This window comes from Takifugu rubripes, chromosome 6 (assembly GCF_901000725.2).
Source record: "Takifugu rubripes chromosome 6, fTakRub1.2, whole genome shotgun sequence".
In the NCBI taxonomy this organism is placed as follows: domain Eukaryota; kingdom Metazoa; phylum Chordata; class Actinopteri; order Tetraodontiformes; family Tetraodontidae; genus Takifugu; species Takifugu rubripes.
Genome location: NC_042290.1, coordinates 10,731,403 through 10,758,138, shown reverse-complemented (window position 1 = coordinate 10,758,138; position 26,736 = coordinate 10,731,403). Strand labels below are relative to the sequence as shown.

The 26,736-nt window shown below is 49.1% G+C and overlaps 3 protein-coding genes across 16 annotated transcripts in view; 2 read left to right on the top strand and 1 right to left on the bottom strand.

Moving 5' to 3' along the window:
- The first annotated feature begins 97 nt into the window (after nucleotides 1-97).
- Nucleotides 98-8,609, top strand: LOC101067321 (ARF GTPase-activating protein GIT2-like). Of its 12 annotated transcripts, none has more exons than XM_029837154.1 (23): nucleotides 98-147; nucleotides 392-477; nucleotides 803-868; nucleotides 1,389-1,522; nucleotides 1,608-1,720; nucleotides 1,957-2,062; nucleotides 2,229-2,315; nucleotides 2,406-2,536; nucleotides 2,829-2,923; nucleotides 3,007-3,052; nucleotides 3,155-3,160; nucleotides 3,242-3,290; nucleotides 3,406-3,478; nucleotides 3,555-3,652; nucleotides 3,734-3,845; nucleotides 3,920-4,089; nucleotides 4,160-4,312; nucleotides 4,998-5,207; nucleotides 5,468-5,557; nucleotides 6,088-6,170; nucleotides 6,539-6,694; nucleotides 6,853-6,916; nucleotides 7,151-8,609. In XM_029837154.1, exons 1-23 carry the CDS (start codon nucleotides 113-115, stop codon nucleotides 7,358-7,360), a joined length of 2,373 nt encoding a protein of 790 aa, XP_029693014.1. In that variant the 5' UTR covers nucleotides 98-112; the 3' UTR covers nucleotides 7,361-8,609. The 12 variants fall into 12 exon arrangements, with proteins under 12 accessions (XP_029693014.1, XP_029693018.1, XP_029693015.1 ...); XM_029837158.1 differs by having other exon boundaries at nucleotides 3,239-3,290; nucleotides 3,935-4,089; XM_029837155.1 differs by having other exon boundaries at nucleotides 3,239-3,290; nucleotides 6,542-6,694.
- A 128-nt stretch (nucleotides 8,610-8,737) lies between these two features.
- Nucleotides 8,738-11,074, top strand: LOC101067546 (glycolipid transfer protein-like). The gene is made up of 5 exons (XM_003965499.3): nucleotides 8,738-8,880; nucleotides 9,197-9,255; nucleotides 9,741-9,874; nucleotides 9,954-10,104; nucleotides 10,184-11,074. The coding sequence occupies exons 1-5, from the start codon at nucleotides 8,778-8,780 to the stop codon at nucleotides 10,364-10,366; spliced, it is 630 nt and encodes a 209-aa protein (XP_003965548.2). The 5' UTR covers nucleotides 8,738-8,777; the 3' UTR covers nucleotides 10,367-11,074.
- A 1,444-nt stretch (nucleotides 11,075-12,518) lies between these two features.
- LOC101079590 (protein FAM222A-like) overlaps nucleotides 12,519-26,736 on the bottom strand; it is a 24,349-nt gene continuing 10,131 nt past the window's right edge. For 2 of the 3 annotated variants that reach the window (XM_029837166.1, XM_003965547.2), the window contains 2 exons: nucleotides 21,232-21,400; nucleotides 12,520-14,968 (listed from right to left, as the gene is read on the bottom strand). In XM_029837166.1, the coding sequence (XP_029693026.1) occupies nucleotides 13,650-14,968; nucleotides 21,232-21,361 (1,449 nt within the window). In that variant the 5' untranslated portion in view covers nucleotides 21,362-21,400 and the 3' untranslated portion in view covers nucleotides 12,520-13,649. Of the gene's footprint in view, nucleotides 14,969-21,231; nucleotides 21,401-26,736 lie in introns of all 3 variants that reach the window. The other variant, XM_029837167.1, reaches the window with a different exon arrangement.

Sequence of the window (26,736 nt, the reverse complement as noted above, 5' to 3'; positions counted from 1 at the left end):
GTGTCACCACCTCTTTCTTTTTAAAGGTGGAGGGGGTCGGCGTGCTGCTGCCAGTCTGGCCAGGATCAGGACTCAAAAAAGGACCACAAGTCTTCTTCAGCTGCGTGCTCAGATGGGCCAGGAACGCTTCAGCATTCCAGATGAAAGGTTTGGAATGTTTGGCCATGTTTATCGTCAGAATGATCAAAGACACAGAACTCTTCACATTATAGTCTAAAGAACATCGTGACTTTTGTCTGGAGGCTTCGCAACATACTGAAAACGCATCAGCGTCAAGCTGACAATAAATGTTTATGGCAAGTTTGGTGTCTTTACTTAATCACTCTAGATTTCCTTTTTTTAAAAAAAAAAAAAAAAAAAAGATTGTTTCACTTTTCATCTCTTAACACAGATTTAGAAGGAGGAGGAAGCTGGTGGATTGCTCCAAACATCCAAATCCTTCTGGTTCTTCAGACAATCACACACATCCTCCGAGACGTGAGACAAATATTCACATTTAACGCTATTATCATTCAGAAAATAACAATTAAGAGTCCTTGTTAGTTAGGGTCGGGTACACCGCAGTCCCCATTTTAGCGGGGGTGCGAGTTGATGAGACGTGCGTCAAGGGCAAGAAAGGAAGGAAGGAAGGAAGGAAGCGAGGTAGGAGACAGATGAGGTTTTCCAATACCGGAATGGGACACTGCTTTGTTCAACAGTAGGGGAGGAGGGCAAGTAAGCAAAGTGTCTGCGGTCGCTAAACACAGTCTGCTAGTCATCTTTGTCTGGTGGTTGTGTTTCACATCTCTATCTTTTTCCAAAGAATTCTATCGAGAGATGTCAAAACGAGTCCGAAGCAGAGAGGTCTGCGCAGATTGCAGTGCTCCGGGTAATGATGCCGTACGAGCTAGCTTTAGCTGCCTGGCTAGCTAGCTAGCGCCTACCGTTATTATAACTTACGTCAAGTTAGCCGGCAATGCTAAAATGAACAAATATTCGCAGTTGATATAAAATGTGATGCACGAGTATTATTGATCTTGCTTAAAGAATTAACAACTGGTCTGAGTGGGGAAATGTGTGTCGTGCATCTTTGTTTTTACATTTACTTGTCCGATTCCTGAAGTGTTTGAAATCTTCGATGGTGTTTTTAAAATGTCAACGTTCCATCCGCTTCATAATCCTTTGCTCCGCTAATTTAATGAGACCGCCTCCCACGACAGATACGTTACAAACATCAGATTTAGCTGTGCAAACTTTGCACAACACGAAGACCTTGGGAAGCAACATTAGCCTGATTCAGACCTATGGGTTAATTACCGTAAACGCTTCAGTTTACTTGTGCAGAATGACGTTTTTAACCCTGTTATTGTTGGTCTGTTGGGGTAACTAACACGAGAATCCTCTTCTAGAGCCTCGCTGGGCCTCCGTTAACAGGGGGGTGTTGGTCTGCGATGAGTGCTGCAGCATCCATCGAGGTCTGGGGCGACACAGTTCCCAAGTCCGACATTTGACTCATTCTCTGTGGCCTCCGTCTCAGTTACAGGTGAGGATGCGGACAGAACCTGGAGATCCAGTCACTGAAACACGGGGCCCATACCGGGCCGACCTAACGTTGTGGAATTTTTCAGATGGTTCAGGCGCTCTACGGCAACGGAGCCAATTCCATCTGGGAACACAGCCTTCTGGACCCGTCCTCCTCAATGAGCGGGAAGCGCAAAGCAAATCCCCAGGACAAAGTTCAGTACGTGCCTTTTTAGGACTTCCGCATGTCGCGTTTGATATTTGACGGTGGTCAGTGACCGCTCGCAGTCAGTGGCGCATGAGATATCTCGGATACTTTCAAAAGTGTCCACGTCATCGAGCAAATACGGAGCAGCATCAAACGTCCTCTCAGATACCGTCATGCCAGTCTTGAGTTTGTATGTGAGAATCACCTGCAGAGTTCCGATTTCTAATAAATGCACCTCCTTTTCGCAGTCCCAACAAAACAGAGTTCATCAAGGCGAAATATCAGATGTTGGCGTACGTTCATCGGATGCCCTGTCGGGAGGATGACAGCGTGACCGCGAAGGACCTCAGCAAGGTTGAGTGTGTTTCAAATTCTCCGTATCCAAACTGTGGAAGCTTTGGGGAGGAAAAGGGAGTTAACTCATTTGGTTCCGTGAATAAGTAGACGAACAGTCTTCAGTTTGCCTTTCATCGTGTCTGTTTTACGAGCTCACATGCAATTCTTATCGGTTTCTCTTCAGCAACTCCACTCCAGTGTTCGGACCGGGAACTTAGAGACTTGCCTGAGACTCCTGTCTTTGGGGGCGCAGGCCAACTTTTTCCATCCGGTAGGTTGGAAAAAAAACCCAAAAACTGAAGGAGAACGCATCAGTGTTGCCTGCAAATGCATGTTTTCTTTATGCTGGGGTTGACAACAGGAGAAAGGAAACACTCCGCTCCATATAGCAGCAAGAGCTGGGCAGATTCTGCAAGCAGAGCTGTTGGCGGTCTATGGAGCTGATCCTGGGGCCCTGGACTCCAGCGGGAAGACCCCCACCGACTACGCCAGGTAAAAGAGCGGCTTTAATGGTTCCTCCTCTATCGTGTTGCATTAAAGCTTGTGTGCAGAGCCTGGGGAGTATTTCATCAGTCATTTTAGAGGCAGAAACAACAGGAAATCCTCCCCCATTTATTTCTGGTGTTGTGGTTTGTGACGCTAAAATCATTTTTAGACTGACGTCTCGCATCAAACAAGGGCTGTTTGTAGGCGGAACTCTTGTTATAGATTATTCGTGTGCGTCCTGTTTGACGCGTTCATCCGCATTTTTGATAAATGACCTTTTCTCTTCTGATGTGCACAGACAAGCGGGGCATCACGAGCTCGCGGAGAGGCTGGTGGAGATCCAGTATGAACTCACTGACCGGTTAACATTTTACCTCTGCGGGCGACGGCCGGGTGCGTATCCACGTCGATCCAGGCTGCTCCAGTGCACGTGAGGGCTGTTTCTAATTGGGATTGTGGCTCTGTATGTGTTGCAGATCACAGAAGTGGCCAACATTTCATCATCCCACAGATGGCAGACAGGTACGGGCTCTGTTTAGCACCCGTCTCGCCGTTGTTGTACGCAAAACTCTGATAATAATTTAGTCACATTCTCTCCGTAATGCATTCTTTTGACGGATAAAGAAATAAGTAAGTGTGCTTGACGTCGACGGTCCGTGCAGCTTTGGATGGGAAACCAAAGTAAATGTCTCCTTTCCTCCTCCAAAGCAGCCTGGATTTGTCGGAGTTTGCCAAAGCTGCCAAGAAGAAGCTCCAGTCGGTGAGACGCGTTTTACTCCTTTCGGGTGCAGAAGGTCGTTTTGTGTCTTCAGTCGTAGAACAAAGTCACAGGAACTTTAGGTGATGGCTCGTTTTTGGGCTTTTTAAAATTCCAGCTCAGTAACCACCAGTTTGAAGAACTCGCCATGGATGTGTATGATGAAGTGGACCGCAGGGAAACTGACGCAGGTGGGACACTGATGAACGTCTGTCGTCATCCTTCGTTAATGCCGATGATATAATTGTGTGTCTGTGGTGTTTCCAGTGTGGTTGGCCACGCAGAACCACAGCACGCTCGTGACCGACACCACAGTCGTGCCCTTTCTGCCTGTCAACCCGGAGTACTCGTCCACCAGAAACCAGGCGCGTCCCGTCAGCAGAACTCTCCGGTTTGGTTTGGTAACGCGGTGCTCAAACGTCCCGTCTTGTACCTGCTTTATTCAGGGTCGCCAGAAGTTAGCCAGGTTCAGTGCCAACGAGTTTGCCACCTTGGTTATCGACATCCTGAATGACGCTAAACGGCGGCAGTGGGGTAACGCCTGCGAAAGTCCCAAAGGTGATTCTGGCTTTAATCATCGGAGTATTTCTGCCTGTTTGGTCTCTAATCGCTTGTTTGTTTTTCTTATTTTGGCCGCCCTTGTTCAGAGAACGTGGAGCTGATCCTTCAGGGAATAGACGGTCGCCATGACAGTGAGAGCCAAGACAACGACCAACCCGATTACGACAGCGTGGCCTCGGACGAGGATCCGGTCCAGGAAGCCACCTGCGGGGACAGCAGCAGCAACGAGCGCAGGACCAAGGCCGGTGTCCCAGTGTTGGCGTCTTCGGGATGTGAAAGGATCCTTCCTAACGTGACGGTTTCTGCTGCAGAGCTCCGAGTCCTCCGACCTCTCCGACGGACCCATCACGGTGCAGGAGTTTATGGAGGTGAAGAGCGCCCTCACGGCGTCGGAAGCAAAAATACAACAGCTTCTGAAGGTCAACTGTCACCTGAGCGAAGAGCTGCGGCTGATGCAGAGCAAGGTTAGCGCATTTACATCTGCCGCGTGAAGAAAAGACTTTTCATTTACTCTTAATACATTTATATCGGCGCCAATTACAATTGAGATGATCGTTGTTATTGCATATTTATTATAGCTGCTGACACAACATTTTTGCTTGAATTGCTTGATGTCAGTGAGCAAATATCCGTCTGCCAAGGAAAATTCCTGTGGTTATCAGGCTTCCTTCTGTTCTGTCACAGTTTAATCAGGATGGATGTTTTAGTGCTTTGTGGTTGAGAAGGCAGCATTCTTGGAGTCACGCGTTAGCAAGAATGTAAAGAAAAGCAGCGGCGCGTCGTCGTCATCAGTCAGGTTCCGAGCTTCACACGCTTCTCCAGAAACATGCCCTTCGAACGTAAACATTGCTGTAACGCTGCTCCAATCGGTCAGGATTGGTCAGGGAGGAGGAGCGTCAGCCTGAAGCGTTTGGAAACTTGAGCCGATCCGTGAGGTTTTTACACCACAGCTGAAGCTTGTGAGGCGGAAACTCAAAGCTAAAGCAGTCACGCTTCCTGCCTGCTGTTCCTGTAAGTGAGGGCACTTAGAGGAACCTTTAGGTCTGTTCCATTTTGTTGTTGATGTCTGGCTGGGTTTCTGTTACGTGACCACCCCCCCCCCCCCCACCCGCCACGACACTTGATTTGAATGCTGTTCTGTTGTCTCAGCTGAATTCCCTGCAGACTGAAAACACAACCCTGCGATGGCAGGCCCCCGGCGGACCACCGCAGCTCCAGGCGCCCTTTAGTCGACACCCGCCCCGCGGAGGTCGCGCAATATCGATGTATGAGACAGGCTATAGTCCCAAACAATACCCCCACCGGGTTGAAACGGGCCGGCACGAGGACGGAGTCATTTTACAACCCTTCCCGACGAATGTAAGTACAGGAAGGCCACCGTCTGGTGCCACCTCGGGGCTGGTGGGTGGGTGATGCATCCGAACTGCTGTGATCTGTTCTCCGTTCTTGTAGTGGGAATTGTGATTTTTTTATGATTCATTTTTACTGCAACCAGCCAGCAGGGGGTACTCATCATATTTTGGCGACGTGTTTGTGTGTTAATCCTCATTTTACAGTCCTTTTTATCTATTCACGCATCTCATTATGAGGATGCTCAACTTGGTTTGACCCCTTTCTAGATTGGGAGGGGACCTTTGGGGACGGCTGCTTCCTCCCTCCCTACCTTCCCCTCTTCCCTGTCCTGGTCGTGGGATGAAAGATCTCGAAGGGTTAAGTACTGCGCCTCCCCTAGGTTGAGAGGCAGCCCCCCCCATGGGATGGTGAAGACCATCCCCCTCTTTGACCTCCACAGTCTTCTCCCTTCTGATCTTTTTGTCTGCTTTTGTTTTTGTAGTCTGGCCTGCCTGCTTGCATGCACCACCGTGCATCTGCATTAGTTCAGCCGTATGAGCTGACCAGAACCTTCAACTGGGCTGCTTTTGCTCCAGTCAGCCGGCCAGTGCGGCCCAGTCTGTCCCGCACATCTGGGATTAAACGGCTCATCACGATGTGCCCTAGCCACTGATAACTGAATCTAAAGTTTGCATCCGGATTTCTTCGCATCGACTAATTGCACCAGCTCTGGCACACAGCCCAAGACCACCATGACCTTATTGTCTATTACTTTTCCGCTTAATCTACTTTACAGCTAATTCACTGATACTCTGCTTTCGGTTCCAGAAGTGCATGACTCTAGTATACAGGTTGTCAGCGCTCATTTTCTACTCATTTTGATGGTTGTTTCCTGACATCTGTGTAGGGCTGTAGTCTAGAAGGGCAGGTGGTCACACGGGAAAGTGATTATGACACCACTCCCAGCCATTCTGAACTGGAGGAGACTGGGTAAGGACGTGCAACTTGCAAGCACATGTCACACAAAGGGGTGTCACACCCGCATAACACCCTTATCTTGCTGACAGCTAGGTGGCAAATGTGCAAACCTGCAGCTCTCTGGAGGTAATTCTGGAGGGTACAGCTGTGTTGAGCTGTGCTCATGTTACCAACGGTTTCTGGCCGTCTCTTTTATACTCTTGAGACTCTCTTGTGACTGCATGTACAGCCAGGCCCTCCCAGAGGAGCTGTTGCCTCTTCTCACTGTCAGGTCACAATAGTTATCTGTGCTCATGCTACATAGCCTTCTCATGCTAATGGTAACAAGGACTATTTGTGAGGTTTGAACCCGTGTCTTCATGAATGAACCGTTTCCACAGCAGCCCTCTTCCAGGTCCCGATGTAGCGCAGCCGCGAGAGGAGGGCGGGGAAGGCGCCGCCATGCCGTGCACGGAGGACGTCATCTGTAAGACCGAACAGATCACAAAGAACATACAGGAGCTCCTCAGAGCTGCCCAGGAAACCAAACATGAAAGGTACATCAAGATGGGGGAAAATCCCCAGTTGAATCGGCTGGTTAACCTCTGTCAGTGCTGTCACAGCAGGGGTTGTGGGTCGGGGTTGTGGGTTTCTGGAGATGCGTGCGCGGTTTTCACAGCACAACATGATCGCGTCTTTTGCCTCTGTCCCACAGCTTCCTCCCCTGCTCAGAGAAGATCCGCCTGGCAGTGACCGAGATGGCTGCCCTGTTTCCCAAGGTAAGCTGACTCCAGCAAGCAGCTACACACACACACACACACACACAAACACACACACACAAGGGAATGTTTGAATAGAAAGCAGCCCATTGTAAACTAACTGGTTTGTCCCCTGGTAATCAGATTACATTGTTGACTCAAACAGAGTGGGCTGCCTACACGAGGGATTCTTTCCAGTTTTTGTCACGTCAGGCTTTTATTTCAGTGTCAACCGTCCCACCTGTCCCCTCACAGAGGCCGTCCTCCGAGACTGTGCGAGGGTCTCTGTGTCTCCTGACCGCCAGCGCCAGCAGGCTTCACGGGGAGTGCCAGAAGGCGGCGGAGCACAGCCCCTGCCCATCGGACATCCAGCTGGTCACTCAGCAGGTCATCCAGTGCGCCTACGACATCGCTAAAGCTGCCAAGCAACTCGTCACCGTGACGACAAAAGAAAACAACAACTAACTGCAGTCCAAAGACGGTGCCGTTTCCCCCGTATTAATCAATCACGTTTTTTTTTTCCCAGTCGTTGAAACGTTCAGAAATGTGACGTAAAAATATCACTTATTTATTTTTCTTTGGTTACTTTTTTGTACAGCGGTTATCCAGAGTAAAAGGACGTACTGTCGCTATTGTTTACCTCACGAGAAGAGAACGTACATAGAAAAAGTGCAGTGTTGTGTATGTAGATGTACATCAGTTAGACGGACAAGCAGCCGATCCCTCTGCGCTGAGCTCGCCATCAGTTGTCGCCCTTGGGGACAGATACCACTTGCCTAGATTTCCGACATTTGTCTTGCGAGCAAACGGGGACGCGAAGAGTGCAGCTGCAGCCTGTGAATCACGTGCCCAATCCCTCCGCGCCTGTTGAAGACGTAGCTAATCGTTACAAAAGCTGGTTGCATCAGGTTTCTCCTACTCCAAGAGCCTGGGCGACGCAGTTCCTCTCTCTGCCAGAAGAGGGAGCCGAGCGACGCACTGCAGGTTTACGCTTGGCTAATTTTTGGAGTCCTGATGCTAACAGCCATACTTGGAATGTTCTGGATGTTTGCCGAGGGACGGGCACCTATTTTGAATCAATTTAAACATTATTCAAACGTATAAAGTGTATTTATCCAAGTAATTCTTTATCAAAGTTACTCAAATGCTATTCTATTTATAAAATGTGTGTCATACCTCTAAGAGAATATCAATGTTTATTTTCATAAGCTTTGTTTTTAATAACGCTCCTCACAAACTAACTTCTTCTCTGAGGCTCGGGAGATCTCAGCTGGCACCTGGTCACTCACAAACCTGCCATCTTTGCTTTTTTTTTTGTTGTTGCGGTGCTGTCTCTGCGGTGTGTTGGATTTACAGCGATGGCGATGAAGTAAATGTAGCCTCCGATTGACTCTGTGTTGTGGGAGCTGGGTGGATGTGTGTCACTCATTGGTGTGAGCCAAGGGTGGAAAGAACTAAAGAATACATGTATTTATATACTGTCTGTTGAGCAAACCGTCTCGTTCAGCATCAGGTGAATGCACTGATGGCTGGTGAGCATTACAGAGGTGGACAGGATGGAGCCCTTCAAAACAAGAGCATTTCACAGAGTGCGTGTATTCAGTGTCTCTCCACCCCTGATTTTAGTCCTGACCGTGTAAGCTGTACCCTTCCGCTACCTCTGTGGTTGAAAACAATCCCTGCCTTAGTCAAAAATAAATATCAATACCTCAAAGCAGGAGTATTTCTTTTCTTGCGCCTGTGTGCATAATTCCCCACCTGTTGGAGAGGCTCCGCCCCCTTTGGTGCACACTTCCGGGTTCGGGTTCTTTCCTGCTCCGCCGCCCTGACTGCCTGTTGCCGCCGCTGCTGATCACTCCGCGGCAGTTTTCACGGCCGTGTCATGACTCTCCTGCTGGATAACGAGTTCCAACCGCTTCCTCCGGACAAGGCTGTGGACACCAAGTTGTTCCTGGAGGCTGTCTCTCACTTGCCTTCATTTTTCGGTGAGTACGGACCACCTGAAGTCGGTCTCGTCTGCGTCACGGCGCCGACTTTCGCGTATTTTCTGGTGGCGCTTACGGCCACGAAACCTGACGTTGTCGCTAAAAAAGGATGAAACCAAAAGCTGACGTGCGATCTGCCGAGTTCTTCCGAGCCAGCTGCGCCTATAGAGACACTCTTTGTTTACCCGATAAACAGTGCGCACAGTGAGCTCTTGGTGCGTCCACGGCACTGTTCCTTTGCGCCATTTCTCACCCATTTCAACGCGCTCTTACCTCCAGAAGGTCATTGCTCTGCTCAAATGTCTTCCACTTTCAGATTGTCTGGGATCGAGCGTGTTCGGGCTCATCAAGTCGGACGTTAATGGCAACATAACGGTAAGAATCGGACTAAATGTGGTCCCAGTATGTTTACTCAAGTATGTTTACTCCCCGGCCCACATTTAAAAATCAGCAGGGACAGAAGCAATAATCATCAACCAACAACAAAAAACAACCAGTTGAACCACAAGTATTTCTGTTTCGACTTTAAACTTTAAATTCACTACATTTGGAGTAAAACAAACGAGCGGGAGAAACGATCAGTGAGAAGGTTTTGGTGACATCTGGTGGTAAAAACGCGGAGTGCAACTGCAGGCGAACCCGCTGATGCTGCACTCCCTCATCAAAGCACCTTTCAGGTGTGCAAACGTGACTTTTCACACTGCGTTGCTGCCATTATTGACATTGTGTGCGTGTGAGCGAGTCCTTGAACGTGTTGCTCAGGTGAAGTATGACCTTTGGAAGCTGGTTGGGTTCTTTTTTATTATTTAGGGCATTGCCTCTATGGAAAAATTAAATTCCACCCTGGCTTTTTTTCTCAGAAAATTAAAGCCGTGTATATTAAGGATCCTCAGAGGTACGTCACCCTGCAGGACATCGTGGAAGCGGAACGAGAAGCCCACGCGGCGCAGTGGCCCAAAATTGGAGCCACGTTAGCCCTGATGTGGCTGAAAAGGTGAGGACAGCCTGGGCGGTTAGGTCACCCTGTGCTGAGCTGCTGGCGTGTCCTATTTCAAGCTGCCTCTCCCCCACAGGGGTCTCCGGTTCATCCAGGTTCTCCTGCAGAGTCTGGCGGATGGAGAAAAGGACCCCAACAACCCCAACTTAATTAAAGTCAATGTCATCAAGGCGTACGAGGAGGCGCTGAAGAAATACCACGGCTGGGTTGTTCAGAAGATCTTCAGTGTGAGGAAAAATGCTGCATTTTTGTCTTCTTTGCTGTTTTTCTGTATTTATTCCTCTTTTGCTTGTCTGTCCGCTGCAGGCGGCGTTGTGTGCTGCTCCGTACAGATCAAACTTCCTCAAGGCCCTGTCCAAAGGGGAGGAAGCGAAAGAGGAGGACTGTCTAGCAAACGTGCGTCAGTTCCTGGTGAATTACACGGCCACCGTGGACGCCATCTACGAGATGTACACAAGCCTGAATGCAGAGCTGGATTACACCGTTTGATGTTCCAGAACTAGAAGTAGACTTTTATCATTTTTTTTTTTAAATGAGTGGTTTAATGCTGTTTCTTTGTGTTTGGTATTTATTTCATTCAACAACATGTGTGTTTGGTCTTAATCGTGCTTTAAATATTCAAAGCCATGTTTTGTTTTAATGTAATTTCTAGAGAGTACTTGAACACGGGAGCCTGAATGGAGGTTCAGCATTTGTTGTGATCGACCAAAACTGACGCTTTTCCTTTAATGCCAAACTCTGGCCTTTTCTATCTCAAAACCACCGGAGTTGCCATTACTCTGACCTTTAACTCTGAAATAATGTAGCTTCCCATTTCAGTTGTTGTAATCATCAGAACCTTAAGCGCTTCGGTGTGGTTCTAATCCCTTCAGAAGTGCGTGGAGTTGGTGTTCCTCTCATTCCTCTGGTTCTTTTTGTGACCAAACTTATGCAAAGTTGGCTGTTGAGATGTTCAATCATTCAGGTCAATTTAAATATCATATTCAGTTGTCATCAGAATTCTTGTGTGTATGTGTCATGTGGCTCAAAACGCTGTTGCTGCAAAAGTGAAAGTGAAAGCGTTTGAAATTGTTGGGACTCACGTGAGACTGAATAACTGAGGAGGAGTGCTTAGGGACCTGTGGCAAGACCCCAGAAGCTTCTGTAAGTACGTCCAGTATTCACTTAAAAATAAAAATCTACACATTTGATTCAGAATTGATTGTTTGTTTGTTTTGTCCTGAGAAAACAAACGGTGCCGGGAAAGTAGAGAGTTTCCTCAACATTGGACAGAAGGTATATAGATTATAGTCCATCTTTAACATGAAATTCAGCGTCATCGGGCGATTTAAATGTCTAATTTACTGGAATACCTGTATTATACTTTGGGAAAAAACACTGCAGTTGTGCAAATCCTCCACTAGGTGGAGACATTCGCCTACCAAGTGTAATTGCGTTTGCGTTGGTACTGTGTGAAATTATTTACCCTGATTAAATTCTAATTGAAATCTTGAATGGAAACTAGTTTTTGAATTAGATTTGTGCTTTGAAGGCAAAAGCTTTTACTTTTTCATACCTTTGTGAGACATAAGCAGATGTCCAAAATAAAATAATAGTTTTAAACCCAAATTGTTTGAACTATAATAAAAAAGCGGTTTGTCTTTTTAAAACCAAAATTAGCTGCAAATCTACCCTCTTCATGTCTCCTAATCCCCCAGATCAACCAGCTTCTTCCTCTGCCCAGTTTGTGCTTATCTGAAGTGTGTCCCAGAGGCTGGAGTGGCTCTGGTTCCCCTCCCAGTGGAGCCGGGCCAGAGCTAATCGTCTGTGTGAGAGAGTGAGAGGAGCATGTCTGTAATCCGGTAGGTTTATCAGCAGTGTGGCCTGGCCTGTCCTCGCTGATAGATAGGATGGGACAGCTCGGAGCGTAGCCTGGACACAATAGGCTAAAGACAGGAAATCGTTTACAGCAATGCCTCAATGACAAAACCACTGACCTTTAACTCTGAAATATTTGTTATCTGCAAAGAACCAATCAATTGAATATTGCAGTCTTCTTCCAGATAGCGCAGCAGTGGATCTAATGCCATTATTCACACTATCTGGGTTATTTGCTTTGCATTAACTTACTTAAAATGGATGTTTATTCTACGTCAGTGCTGGCCAAACCACATTACTGATTTGGCATCCAATTTGGAAGGATAAATGATGCAGACAGCCGCGCTATTGTGCATTAGCAATTCAATGGGAGGGTAACAGCAAGCCAGCTTCTACATAATGTGAAAAGTCATATTCTTGTGGGTTTATCTGGGAGGAAGCATGCATTTTTCATGCATACGTATCCTTCCAGGGAAGGGGAAGCCATGTGTGGTTTTATTTACATATAGTCAGCATTCAACGGCTCCTGCCTCCAGCCATTCATCTGGACAAACATATTTCATTCCGGTAACAAAATTAGCACGTTGAGAGGTATGGATTCAATATATTTCGACGGAGGCTCGAGCTGCACCTTTGTATAAACCCCCTCAGTAAAAACGATACGTTTTAATAAAATTACATCTACGTCTGATAAAGGAGATGTTGCAATAAAAGCTCAAGGCTCATGAATAAAATAGGAACCCGTTGCACGTCTCACTCATTTTCAGTCATTTACGGGAGGCAATAAGCGCGCGACTGCTGTTGGCTGGGTTTAGAAAATTTATTGACAATCCTTATTAAGAAGAGGCAAAAAGGGAGGAGGGTCATACATTGCAAAATGTAGTTTTTTCAACAACGTTGATGGAGAGCATGTTCAGATATAATTGCACTTTATAATAATAGAGACAGTTTTTCATACAATTCAACAGGCTGACATAAATAAATAGTATTAAGGAACCAGTGCAGACGTACCAAAAACTACCCAGTCACACTTCATCATGCCCTCAGAGATAAATTAGCCCTACAAAGAAGATAAATGATTCAGGCTGCACTCCCTTATAACCCAGTGCTGTGCAACCAGTGTTACAACCCCCTTCCCCTCCCAGAATACCCAGAACACCCTCATACGGGATGGGGGGAGATCACACAGCCTCTTTAATGTCTAAAACTCCAACAGAATCACAAGTAACTGGCACATCTCGCTTGGCCTGAGATGCCACAGTGTGTGTTTGGATGCGCAACAGTCGTAAATATACATTGTGCTGAGGCTGATGACTTTAAAACCCACCAGGATGTTAAATTATGGAGCCAGAGTGAATCAGAAACCCACCGAAAAATAGATTCACATTTCTATGCAAAGGAGGAGGGGGTTGGGGGTTGGGGGTTGGGGGTTGGGCGGGGGGGCAGTTTGGTCGCATCTGAAAATCCAGCAGGCAGCAGCGCGACCAGCTAAAGTTTGCTTCCTAGTTATGGAATGGTGCCTTCAAACGAGGGTGTTTCACAGAAAACTATACAATAGATTCACAAAGTAACCCCCCCCCCCCCCCCCCCCCCCCCCCAGATTCAAGTAAATGAACACGTGTGATTCCTTCAAATGAGTTTTGGCCTGTCTTTAAAAAGTCCGATTGGGTGCTCAGCTTCGGTATGAAATCGGGGACGGCGGCGCGTTCGATGGCCACTTAGGATATAAAAATAAAACACGAAGAGTCCGTTAGATAAACCTGTCAATAACCTGTATATTAGTCATGATTATCATTAAACTTTGCAGGCTCTTATCACAAAGCCTTCTACACATCCAGCACATCCACCACCTAAACAGGCGGCTCTCATTCCCTCGGTGTTCCGAGCCGTCCGCTGCCACGGCGGCCCCCGGCTCTTATCTGTGCACGGGCAGCTGGATGTGGGCTTGCTGCTGGTGCTCCAGTAAGTGGGGCATCCCCATGGTTTCGTACCCGCGGCCCAACATGCGCTCTTTGATGCAGGGAGGTTGGATCTCACTGATGAGGCACTCCAGAGACTGCAGGCTGCTGCTGAGTGCCGCGGCGTGGCACAGGCCGGAACCCGACAGGCCGCAGCACAGGTCCGTGCCGTAGCCCTGCGCGTGGGGCGGGAGGGGCGCCTGGTGCCGCTGCGGGGGTTGGTAGAGGTTTGGGTGGAGATGTGGATGGGACAGTCCGATCTCTCTCGGCCTGGCTGCACACGTACCCGTTGCCAGTACCTGAGGTGTATAACAGTCGCTGTTTGGGGTGGCAAGGACGCCGTCCCAGAGCGGAGCGAAGTACTGGGCGACGGCGCCGTGGTTGAGAGCGGAGCCGCTGACTGGGTCCGGATACGGCCTGTATGACAGCTGCGAGGTGCACCTCAAAGGGTGGTGGCTTTGAGGAGCCTGGCCGGCCTCTGCTGCCCCGTGAACGGCGCCGGAAACCCTGTACAACCCCCCCGCTCCCTGCTGATACGGCAGCTGCTGCTGCTGGACGGGCTGCTTCCGGTGCCACGCTCCTTTCTCCATGTACCCGGCTTTGGCGATATCAGCGCACTGCGTCGGTATCACGGCACCCGTGAACGCCAGGCTGCTTTGGGACGGCACTCCGGGAGCAAACTCCGAATCCGACCGCGCCACGGCGGCCACGGCCCGCAGGGCGGGGCTGGCCCGGGTCTCTCGCTCCACCTGCAGGACCTGGCTGTGGGGAATCCTGCTCATCTGCCTCATCAGGCTTTGAACCTCCGCTAGCTCGGGCTGGGGGGCCTGGCTCTGATCCCTGGAGGCCGTCCTTGTGTTAGAACAAAGTGTCTCAATGGGAACGTCGGGGGGCTTACATGAGCTTATATGATAGGCCTTGTGCCCGCGTCTGACTGTGTAACCATTATTCAGAGGATTATTGTATGGAGCCACAGACGCCTGGCTGTGTGCATGCTTTGTCCTCCGTCCCTCCGAGTTTTTGACCACACCTTTGACCACAACAGACGCTTTAACAATGGCCAGTAAGCCCTGGGAGCCTCCTGAGCACGGCTGGGAATAGGCGCTGTAGCCTGTGGTGTCGAAGCCGTTGACGGTTTTGTTGAGCTGTTTGTGTTGCGGCACCCGGATGTCAGATGGAAAGATTTTGATGGACAGCGGGCTGTTGGCAGTCTTCTGGGCAAAAGCATCCAACTCGGCGGGAGAAGGGTATCGGGAAAGCGTGGAGGACGGCTCGCCTGGGGAGGAAACGGACAGAAGAGAGCGATGAGTCAACAAGGAGAGGCTCACTGGACGGATTCAGGAGGGGAGAACACCAGCAAATCAGACCACGAAATCAGCTCCAAACAGCAGGGGGGGTACCTCTGATCTGACCAAAATAGCTCACTCCAGAGCCTTTTGACATTTAGGAGCTGAAACACAGCATGTTTTTTAACTGCCCCCCCACCAATTTAGATAAGCTTCACTCAGGGTTTTTTAATTGCTGATGAAGCCTCGATTCCATTCAGACCGATTGTTTTTGTGTCGATCCTTCAAGCTTCAGCACGTTGGCGCTTGTGTAATTGTGTTCCACTTCACGCCTTCGTGAACCTGAAGTGATTCGACCGTAAAAGCTCAAAGCTTAAACTGTCAAGAAAAACTTCATGCAAATATGGGGAAAAATAAAAAAAATAAAAAAATAAAAAGGCAGCGTCGCCGCAATTGAAACGTGTGCAGGAAAGCTGACAGGACAAACTAAGATTGGATTTAAACACTATTATTCAAGCAATTTCATGGCTGCTTAACTCTCCGGCAACAAAGGGAAAGGTTGGAACGCAGCCCCCCGTTTAAAAACGATAAATCATCGGGTAGAAATTACCGACACCTTTCAGGGTGACACCTTTATGGATTTCTTTACATTAAGAGGAATTAACGGCGATCCGGCCCTAATTCTGCAGCAATCGTGGCAGCGGGAAGAACAAAGCGATAATCTGCAATAAAAGGAAGAAGCAAAGAAAGGACTTCATTTCATTTTCAATAACAAAACCAATCCCAGCCGTGCACGAGCTCACTTGTTGTTCCCCATTTGAAATTGATTTGGGAGTTCATTTCATTTCAGGCCTACAGTGAGACCCCCCCGCCGTGAAAATGATTCAATCTACAAGATCCATCTATGAAAGAAATAAATTGGGTGTTTAAAATGGAGGAAAAAGGGAGCAAGGAGGAGTGTTCAATCTATCCAGCAATCTCCCAGCGGAGCGGAGGGAACGGCGCGCCATGGCGCCAGGAGCAGGAATGAATTCTACAGAGAAATACAACAAAGCAAAACACTGCTTATTATGTATCACAGCGCAGAGCTGCTAAAGGAAACGCACGGCAGCTGGGATGCTGGAGAGGTGCTTTAAACCCTACACAGCTCCATCTCTTTTCTGGTTTCCCATAATCCCTGTCAAAGAGGTAACAGGGAAGGAAAAACAAAACCGGCTTCAACTTCAGTATTCCTGATCAGGAATACTGGGGAGAAAAAGGACTGAATTCCACCCCAAAATAGGTTCGACTGATAAACTGACTCCAATAAAATTGCCATAAACGGCAGGCACCAGCACAGTGCCTCTCATTTTCTCGGCTCTATTAAGCTCAATTATCCACCAAAGAAAGATAATTTAGCAAAATAGGCGTTCAGTCCAGCCCAGCGAAACGTCCGGGCCAGACCGCACGTGCTGCCGTTGCCTCGCTGTTCCATAAACACTTCAAACACTGAATGCTAACGCGTCTTCACGGGGTGTCTGATATTGTTAGTCCAGAGATTACAGTCCTGTCAGAGCCATGGAGACACAACACAGCTGCACTTCCCACCGCGGCTGCCTTAATGTGCCACTATGGAAACCTCATTAGCAAACAGACCGTCACTGCCCCGCATCCACATATTTATCATGCGAGGACCTCTAGCTGTGCCACACGTGCATAAAAAGCGGGAGGTTGTTCCAGCAGAGGCTGACAGAGACCCGGTGACCATCGTAAAATGGCTCGAAATCATAACCAGAGGCTGTTCTTTGGATTTTCAGGGCTTTGGATGCAGATTCTGCCTTTCCCACTCATTAGTAGAGTTCACAGAGGAATAAACAGCATGTTTGCTGGGACCTGTCTGCAGAACACACCCCAGCACTTGAACGTGTGGTTCATTAATTACATCTAGCTTTGTGAGAAACTTCCCTCTGAAGGTGCCAAGAACTGAGACCGGAAAACTGGCGACGCGTGCTAAGCTTTGCCTTTACAGTGACCACGCAGGTCACGTACATCCCTCGGAATAAAACCCTCTAACCTTCTGCTTCCTCTGTGTTATTCAGTCAGACGCTTGGTTGGACCAGCCCGCAGAAGCTCCTGGTGCTCCTATCAGTCGTGGAGCGTTAATAAACACCAGTTAAAGCACAGAAAACCAAACTTTTGGTTCAGAATCTGACTCCCAGAAGGATTTTAATCACTACTTTCATTTGCCATATATCGCTTGGGGCAGATGCCAAAAAATGTGCAAAAAGCTCGTAAAAGTAAATGTTCTCACCTCGCTGATGAATTGAGCTACAAATCAGCCACAGCCCCGGAATATGCGATTCCTTCAATCAGTCAGGATGGGGTTTTTTTTGGAACACAATCATCTCAAACTGGATTCTGATTTTTGCCGTCTCAAGGAGGACTAAAATTAAAGACCCTTCCAGCCATACTTGTCCCATCCTGACGGGGTTTCCTGCTTTATCTCACCATCGCTCCCTGCGGTGTGACGCGTGACCGCGTCAGAGGCGCAAAATAAACCCGAGAGGAGAAATGAAAACAAATATGAGGCTGTTCACATGACAACGGGGAACTGGCAGCCATGTGCCATCAGGTGAGGACGAGAGTTAATTAGCAGTCTGACCTTAAGCCCTTAATCACAACCACCGTGCAGATTGTTCCCTCTTCGCCAACGCAAGTCCAAGGCAGGAAAATCCACAGAAAAACACCAATCATTATAATTTGTTATTCTTATTCATGCAAATCTTACATTATGGTAAGTCTTTGACCCTCACCCTGCGCTCACACACCCACAGACAGGCCTGAATATGCAAGACTGAAAAGTTTGAAATTAGCATAATGTCAGCGATGGCTGCTGCATCTACCAACGCTCACTGATGGATATAATGGTCCCACTCGTCAGGCTTGACTCTCTTCCTTGGCTGGAAGTGGCTCCAAACATTACACATGCTGCTCAGCTGTTGTGGCGTCCCACTGGGAGAGACTGGCACTCTTTCACAGGAAACACCTAATCCCAATTTCCTCCCATGCAGGAGGCGAGCCTGGAAAGAAGCAGTCGGAAGGAAAATGGGACAGGCTATTTATTCCATGAGTGTTTGCAACTTTAGCATGAAGAAATCTCATGGAGATAAGACATTAGACATTCATCATGTGTTGCTGCGTAGAAGTCTTTAATAATTCCACCCCCATGCCATCCCACTCCAAGCTTTGCCACTCTAAACAGGCTAATCTTTTTCCCGTGCTCACACTAGGAGCTGTTTCCCTTCCAGATTAGAGCTGAGACCTCATTGTTTTGGAGCGGTTTGAGTTAATCACTAATTTATGGGCAAAACAAGCCTCAGTGGCGGCCGACGGCTCCGAGAGCTGGCTTCCAAAAACCCCACTTTCCAACCTCGGGGGCCGCCATAAGGAAACAGTTAGGCTGACCGCTACAAATGTGTCCTCCCAAGATTAAACTAAAGAAAAAAACAACTCATAAATTATCTGGCATTAATATCCGTGCGCGCTGGCACGGCCGCCGGGGGGGGGGATACTCCCACGTGCCTTTGATGTTATGCTAAAGACGTATCGTGACCACTTAGGAGAGATAAGGTGGTTACAAATCCTCCGCAGGAACACGGCGCTGAGAACTGGCAGAACGGCGCTTCCCAGCATGCACCCATGTGTGTTCAACACAGCAATAATCCCGACATCCAAAATACGCTGGCATACCTCAGGAAACAGGGGCCGCACTCAGCACACACAAGCTCATTTAGAACCTATGGCTCTGTTACCATAGCAACCTCCCATATGCACCCAGTTGGCCCAATAAACCTAGTCATTAGAACCATGTAATTAATTGGCCCTGACTTTATTCCCCGCTTTCAGGACAACCCCTAGTTAGACAGAGCTCCGAACGTTCTCCACTCAGCTGGAAAACACATTTTCTTTATTTATGTGGCATCATTTGAATCACAACTGTCAATTTAGGCGAAAATAAAAGCTCGTTTCTCCACCTTTCCAGGTTCCCTCGCCACCCCCGACCTTCTCTGCAGGCGCTGGTCCCTCCCAGCGTCACCACGTGCATCTAATTGGCTGCACGTTGGAAAGGTCAGTGAAACAACATGAATTTGGAGGAATGCGCCTGCTCGTGACGTCAACCCGACCACCTGAACCGCGCGAGGACCGGGACAAAAACAGCTCAAAAGAGTGTGTTTGTTGTTGCGATGAAGTAGCCACTGGTCAGCCTCCCTCGCTCATGCCCGGCTCTTTATCGGTGAAAATGCCGAGACTCTCCGGGCCCGTTTTCAAAAGCCTCCCTCTTTCCACGTCAGTAATCCGTGCGTAAAGGGTGCTCACAGAGCAGAGCAACCCCGGGGTTGAACACTTTGTTATGCGTGCTCCAAGAGGCTCCGGCGAATCCTCCTTTGCACCAGTGTCACTCCTCATTTGTTTCCGTGGCGCTTGGCCCGGCTGGGGCAAAGTTTCCCCTCTCAAAGCCGGCCCGAGCACAGGCCGGCAGCGTGGGAAAAAAATAAATAAAAGCATTTCCAGCCTTTGCTTTCAAGCGCAGATAGCGGAGGAGAGGAGCTCTCCCTCGCCCTCCTCACATAATTCCTAACACTCAGAAATCGTTCACGTGGCTTTTTTGGTGGGCCGGAGTGCTTTCATGTCCTCTGCCTTCCATTTATTAATTGCTAAAAATGGAACCGGCTTTCAAAGGCACGGCAGCCACTACAGGCGATCCCTGTTTAACTCAATCCAACAACGACTCGTTTAACGAAGGAAGCCGGGCCCACACACACCGAGCCCCCGTCAGCAGCCCCGTCCCTGTGGTTGTGCTTTAAATGTCAGGCTGGAGCTGGAGGGCGCCACACTGCACAGGCTCAGAGGAACTATATTTAAAAACCACACACACCCCCCCGACTCTGCCGAGGACCAACTGCCCCCTCTGGTTCAGTAGTTAGCAGACAAGTGCGCCATTGATCTGTAATTAATATTTAATCGCAACGAACACATTGGTGGAGAATGTGGGAATGAGAATTCTATCCGAAAGGACCCCACCTCAATAAGATAATACTTGAGTAGAAATTCACATAGATTAGTTAAGTTGTGATTCAAAGCACTTCAGGAAAATGAATCCCAGAATATGCATCGGTGTGATGGTGGCTACATAAAACAGGAGAGTCCACAGCTTTTTCCTGCAAACCAGTTGACCACCGATTCCAAGATGCCGAGCAAGTCAAAGGGTCACGGATGAGTCAAATTATGACCGCTTGTCTCAGAAAGCAGGACTGCCTGTGTTGGGTAGCGGCGTGCTCCCGCCTCTCTGAGAAAACCGCAGTCCCAGCCATCATTTAATTTAAAATGATCACCGCTGGCTGCTGCACTGCAGCAGCTATTAGTCTGTTGATCCCAATAAAATACATTAAGCATATGAAAGCACAGGCTCAAGACATTAAAAACACACTTCAACACATCTATTAAAAAGAAAGCCACAAATAATTGAATTAGATGACTTAAGGCTGTGTACACAAGACTACAGCTGAAGCAAACTGCTGTACATCTTCAATTCAGCTTCAAAACCAGACCAATCGGAGCAGCATAATGCATTTTTAAAGCAATAGCGAAAAGGAAACCACACAAAAATAACTTCATTTGTGCTTCTGTGATCTCGTTACGTGAATCTCGACTGAGAATAAAAAGACTGCGCCGCGGGGAGGACGGCACGAAGCGCTACGGAGGTAAGAAAGAGAGAAAAAGGGAAGATGAAAAGATGGCAGCATGAAAGAGAGCAGCGTCAGACCGCGGGCCCAATCTGCAAACATGTCGCGCTCGATCAATTAATTGAATGAAGCCCGATCACAAATGTCAGTCCGGTTTAGGCCCACGCACCCCCGCTCAACCTTTCAGTCAACGCAGTATAATCAATCAAGAAGAAGGTCAGACAACACTGACACGTGCACTTTTTTCTCTGGCTAACGTGAGCGTCGTTAGTAACCCTGTGTGGGAGCCGGATCCGCTCTGACCCGCCACACTCGCTCCGCACAGCCTGATTAGCGGCCCAAACATAAGGCGCCATCAGGCTATTTTTAATCAACTGAAAATCTCAGGACGGTGCTTAAAGACGTGCGCGATCTCTGCGTGCACGGAGCCACTTAGGCGAGGGTGGCTGAGACCAGGCTGCCGGTGTTTTTAATCAAAAGGCCGTGCCTGATGTCCCCCCACGGGGGCGTCGTGTACGGCGCGGACTCACCTTTGCGCGTGCACGGCTGCAGCGGCAGAGCCGGCGGCTGTAGCGGCAGGGAGGGGACATTGAGGCTTCTGGGTGTGCAGGCCAGACGCTGGGATGAGAGGTTCTGCCGCCTCTGCATGCAGGCCAGCATGATAGTTCAAGACGGCCGCGCACAGCCAGGGATAACCTGCTGGAATGACAGGGAAACGGCACAATTTAGAACAAGAATAGTCCTGAAAACAAGCACAAAATACTGGCACGCTGCGTCCAAAAGGTTAGCAGGGGCTCTCTCAGCAGTCGGGAGCTGGGAAAATCACCAAGAAACACCAGAATCAAACATTTGCGCAAGGGAAATGAGAAAAGTTTGGAAGAATTCTGAGGTTGTTTGAGGCCGCCGCGCTCACAGGAATATTCCACATTTCAGGGAGATTATCCATAAATAAAATGTCTCATTGTAAATAGTGACAGACCCAGATCTGCATCCTCACCCCCCCTTCGCTGGAGAACGCCGTCTCCCACAGCAGCTGTGTTTGCATCTGTTTAGATCTTTATCGTTTGAAACGTCCTCATCAAACGATCCGGATGTGCGCCCGTAAACTCCACCCCGCGGGAGGCTCGGCTCGGCTCTCTCAGCCGTCACACTTCAGTAGCTTCAGGGCCCGCAGCCACGCGCTTCCTTTCAAGGCTTGACTCAGACACTCGTACCTGACCCGCGGCGATGACCGGCATCCCCTCCTACAGCTGACGTGGGCTCTTTCCCGCTATCAACCTCCCTCTGTCGGCTGCAATCACGCAGCTCTTTCACAAGGCCTCTCGTGCCCTCGAGCTGCGCCTTTCAATCTGTAACCATCCTGGAGACCCGCGTTTATTCTTCTATGAATTTATGGCTGTATTGATCAGCGGAGAAAGCCCGGAGGAGCCCACTCTCTGAAATGAGCCGCGCTCTTTGCGGCGGCGAGTACCGTCGGAGGAAATGAGAGAGCGCGTCTGGAAGCGAAGGCCCCTCTCGACAGATGTGCTGATTGAGGCAATCACTGCAGAGATAAAGCCAGGCACGGAGGCAATAGTTCAGCCATAATCACATTTAACATTCCCTTTAGCACGAGAGAACGCCAGCGCTGCAAAAGTGGAGACTGGGAAGAGGCACAGGTGAGGAGTCGATGAAAACGGAGGATTTGGGGAATAAAACCAGCCTGAACAAGATGCAGGCTTTACTTTGGACTGGAGTCACGTTGGAACGGATCGGACCCCTGAAGAGACTTGCGGGACTCAAGGTATAGAAAATAAAGAAAACCGATTATTATTAACAGCTAAAGGAAAGGCGGCGCTTTCTTTCCAAAGCAGCTGTTTCTGAGGCTAACGTGAGCACAGAGTAGATCTGTCAGCCTCCTCTTCTTGAGGGTTTTAAGGTTTTTCTGCAGTTTTGCTTTATTTCTCCCTCGGGGGTCCACGGGGCCGCCACAGCGAGTCAACGACGGAACAGAGTGTTCGGCGACAAGCTGCAGAGGCATGATTAACTCGGTGTCAGGAGAAGAGAGGGTGCCTTTCATTTTACACAGCTGCCAAAAAAGAGGATTCCTCCGCTGCCCCTCCTCCACGCAACATCTGTCCCTCGGTGACAAGGACGCTTCAAAACGCTCCCTGCAACCTGCCTCATCCGGGAAGAGCAGCGGAAGACGAGGGGCTCGGCACGGTCAGATTCCATTTGGAAAATAAGAGCAATTCCGAAAGGACCCGAGCGCTCATCTGCTGGGGGGGAGGAAAAAACTGAGGGGGCTGAAAATGCAGAAAGGAGGCGAGAGGGGAAAGGTATCTTCAGGGAAATCCCTTCACCGGAAGAAAATAAGCCATACAGTCAAAAAGCTTCCATTAGTGCTGTAATTTCAGCAGGGATACATGCATCAAGAAAGGCATTATGGTTTAAAAGAGAGGCCAGCGGGCTTGAAGGGGGGGGAATAGTCCAGCTGGAGGCGGAAATGATGCATATGGTGCAGGTAATAATGCGGCCTTTCATCCACCGCCGTACGTTTTAAAATGGGAGCGATTCTATGAAAAAGGAAGTCTGAGATCGCTGTGGAGAGCCAGCCGGGGGGGTGGGGGGTGGGGAGATTAAAGGGATTCAAATGAAGGATCGGCGTGAAATTATCACGTAACAGCAAGGCCGCAGCCCACATCTGAGCGTTTCCGTGGACCCCCAGGATCACCGCATGCGTTCGGAAAGAGCGGGTTTCCATCTGGAGCCGGGTGGGATCTCGCCGCAAGGCTGACCTTCGCGTGGTGTCAGCGGCTGAAGTCCTGCCCTAAAAACCGCTCATTACTTCCTAATGTCCGTTATTCTACAGCTGACGTCTGCTCTGCGTCTGCACGCGGCAGCTTCACACACTCAAGGACTTCTGAGCCGCACGTAATAAGAGAAAGAGCCCAAAGTTTCAACCTCTAATCCTCACAGCTCCCCGGTGACATCTGTGCAGCTGATAAGTATGCTGTGGACCGGCGCAGGCCTGCAGGGGAGATAAAGACCTTTGCAGGCCATCAAATTGCTGCCCTCCCGTGGTTTTCTGATAAGAGTGTGTTGGCAAGTAAATCCATTTTTCAAGCCTCTGCCCTCGTCGCTGACGCGCGGCACAATGAGGCGGTGTCACTTGTCCTGGGAACTGGCACGGCGAGGAGATAAGGCCGATATGGAGGAGCTGCAAAGAGGCGACGGCGACGTGTGATCACTCAGCAAAGATCAAAATTCTGCTCAGAAAAAAGCAGTGTGGTCAGAACATCAATCGTAGGGAGAAAATTATACAGGAACGTCTTGAAAAGTGCAGCGAAACTGAGGCGAAGGGAGCTGCCATAGTGGAGAAACGCACAAAAAAAGAGACACACTGGATGCACGCGCACGCTCGCGCTCCTGTTAGCAGTTCTTAGAGTCCCCAGTTAATAATTAGATGATAATGAAAAAGGTTTAAGAGGAGCACTGGGTAGATTAGCATGTGAGTGTTATGCTAATGCTTTACCCACTTCCTTTCATCCAAAAAACTGCAGAAAGGGCACAAAAGCACCAGAAAAGGTTAATTTACCAGGAAATAAAGCGAGCGACAAAGAGAGAATGATTGCGACCGTCTGCGAGGAACGAGGAAAGCGGTGTCTCTGAACCACTGAAACTGGGCCTGTGAATTTTAATCCACTTACTCAGTAATTAACTGCGTATGCTCTGTGGGGTTTATGTGGAGTTGCAGGTATACAGGAACCTGTCTGAGTAATGGAGACCAGACGTATAGTAGTGCAGCTGCTGCTGCTGTGCTCTCTCTCTCTCTCTTTATGCACAGACAGATACACCCCCCCACCCCTTCATACATTTTTAATAGAATCTATTACTTCTGGATTAGCTGATAAAAGCTGGCCTGGTTAAATTCCATAATAGTTTGCATAATTGGTATCAGAGGCGCATATAAGAGAGACCCAGATTTCTCTCTTCTCCTTCTGTGGCGACACTAAAAAGAGAACACAAAAAGGTTCACACACAGGAAAACCACACAACCCGGAGCTGCCCGCCTCACGCTGAAGGAACACTCCAGGCCTGCAGCCGACAACAATGAGCCTCATTTCCATTGAGATTAGCCCTTGTAAAAGGTATTACAACCACGTTAATGCACGCTTCCTATACAATCCCTGCCCCAGCACAAAATTTATGTAAATATGAACGCCGGGCAATATTCAGACATGTCCGGAGCTTTCAAATGGATATCAAGCACACAACAGGGGGAAAGAGAAACAAGCTCTGGTCCAATAAAGCTGGATGCAGCACAACAGGAGACATTATTATATTAGAATTTGAAATCTGGAAAAATGGGGGGACGCTGCACTGAGCACGACCGTAATGAGTTTACATTTACAGCGACACGAATGCGTAGGAAAAGCAGCAATAAAAGCTGAATGGAGGAAGCAGCAGGAAGAGGAATTTGTGCCGACAGGAACTTCGGAGCCTTCAGACTTCATTCTTCGTCTTAATGGTGACATTAAAGCAGCTGCTCCAGTCAGACTGAGCAGCGGCATCGCTCCTCCAGTTTTACAAGTGCAACTTCAGCAATAAAAGTCTGTAAACGGCGGCTGGAGCGAGGAAGGCGTGAGGCGTAGCCCTGCGGGAAGGAGCGTGACCCCGGGGGTAAGGGGACGCCAACACTGTCAACGTGCCCCGGCACACTGTCACTGGATGGCGAATGGAGCACGCGGGGCTGTTGTTGGAGAAAAAGATGCGTTTCTGATTCGATACATCCGCAGATCTTTTTGCTTTAGCCACTAATCCAAAGTCTCCACTTGGAGAACAGCCTCAGTTGGGAGTAAAGAGCCTTGGAGTGACCCAAATCTGCCCTTGCCCACAGATGGTGCCAAGGTAAAGAGGAACACGGAGCACAGGGAAAAGTCTGACCAATGCCAGGGTAGCCTTAACGGGTAAACAGGGTCTTATCTCGCCCTTATCCCAGCATGCGCAGTCAAACGTCTACGTGTTCGGTGTCCAGCCTCTGCGGAACCTTGACTTCAAAGATAACCGGCGGTGAAAGAGCGAGCTCAAGGTTGCCGCGGAACGATAAGTTCTCTTTCACAAGCACTGTGGGTCGGCTGAGGCGTGAATGGAGTCGTGTTCCACGGTCGCTGTGCTTACAGAGATAAAACCCCTTGATGCTGGAACGCTGCAGGGCCGCTGGTTCTTCTCTGCCCTTCAGATCTTCAAATAAACGCAAAGTTAATTAGAAGATGTAGAGAGAATGCAGCCGCGCAGCTTTAATGTTGGACGTAACCTATTTGCGCGCTCTCCACCATGAAGCCTTCAAAACATTTTGGGTCTTGGGCGATTTAATCATCTCGCCGCCTTTCGCGAAAGTCAAATGATGCATCAGTTGCAATTTGGCCGCGTGGGTCAATAATTGGACATAATGACCAAGAGGCTCCATGTAAACACAACTGAGGGAGCAAATAACCCCCGGCAGGCCTGGAGCCGCTCCCCTTCCCCGCTGACCTCAGAGGCCCAGTTCTTAACCTTCCACCCGCACCCCCCTCCCCCCCCCCTCCTGGTCCCACCGCCCACTTCATCCTATTACAATGAAAAGACCAATTAGACAGATTTCAAAAGACGGAAGACGGCGTGTAATTACACATGACGTCTCCGGGCAGATTGAAAAAAAAAAAAGGAGCTGGAGAAAATAAACCACCTCAGATCAAATCTACGTGTCCGGTACCGTCCTTCCACACAATCTCCCGGCCATCACAACAAACCGCACGGCAGAGGATTACAGACGACACGGCAGGAAGAGGGAAGAAAAGGACGTGACCTTAATCAGTCCTTGCGCTGGCCTGGGTAATAGTCCTACCGAGAAAAGGTCAGTGTTGCAGTGAGCCGCTTCCTCCATTCAGTAATTTGGTCGGCGCGGCGATTGAGCGAGGCTTCACAATAAATCAGGGCTCCGCTTCACTCCTGAGGAAGCAAAGGGAAGCAGGCAGCCAAATGACAAATCCCTTCTCTTCTCAGAGTCGGAATTA

Coding starts and splice junctions, on each gene's coding strand:
- LOC101067321 (XM_029837153.1), top strand. CDS start 113: ATGGGCCAGGAACGCTTCAGCATTCCAGATGAAAG. Junction 1,523..1,607: donor GGCCTCCGTCTCAGTTACAG/GTGAGGATGCGG, acceptor GGAATTTTTCAG/ATGGTTCAGGCGCTCTACGG. Junction 6,917..7,150: donor TGGCTGCCCTGTTTCCCAAG/GTAAGCTGACTC, acceptor GTCCCCTCACAG/AGGCCGTCCTCCGAGACTGT.
- LOC101067546 (XM_003965499.3), top strand. CDS start 8,778: ATGACTCTCCTGCTGGATAACGAGTTCCAACCGCTTCCTCCGGACAAG. Junction 8,881..9,196: donor TCACTTGCCTTCATTTTTCG/GTGAGTACGGAC, acceptor TTCCACTTTCAG/ATTGTCTGGGATCGAGCGTG. Junction 9,875..9,953: donor GCCCTGATGTGGCTGAAAAG/GTGAGGACAGCC, acceptor TCTCCCCCACAG/GGGTCTCCGGTTCATCCAGG.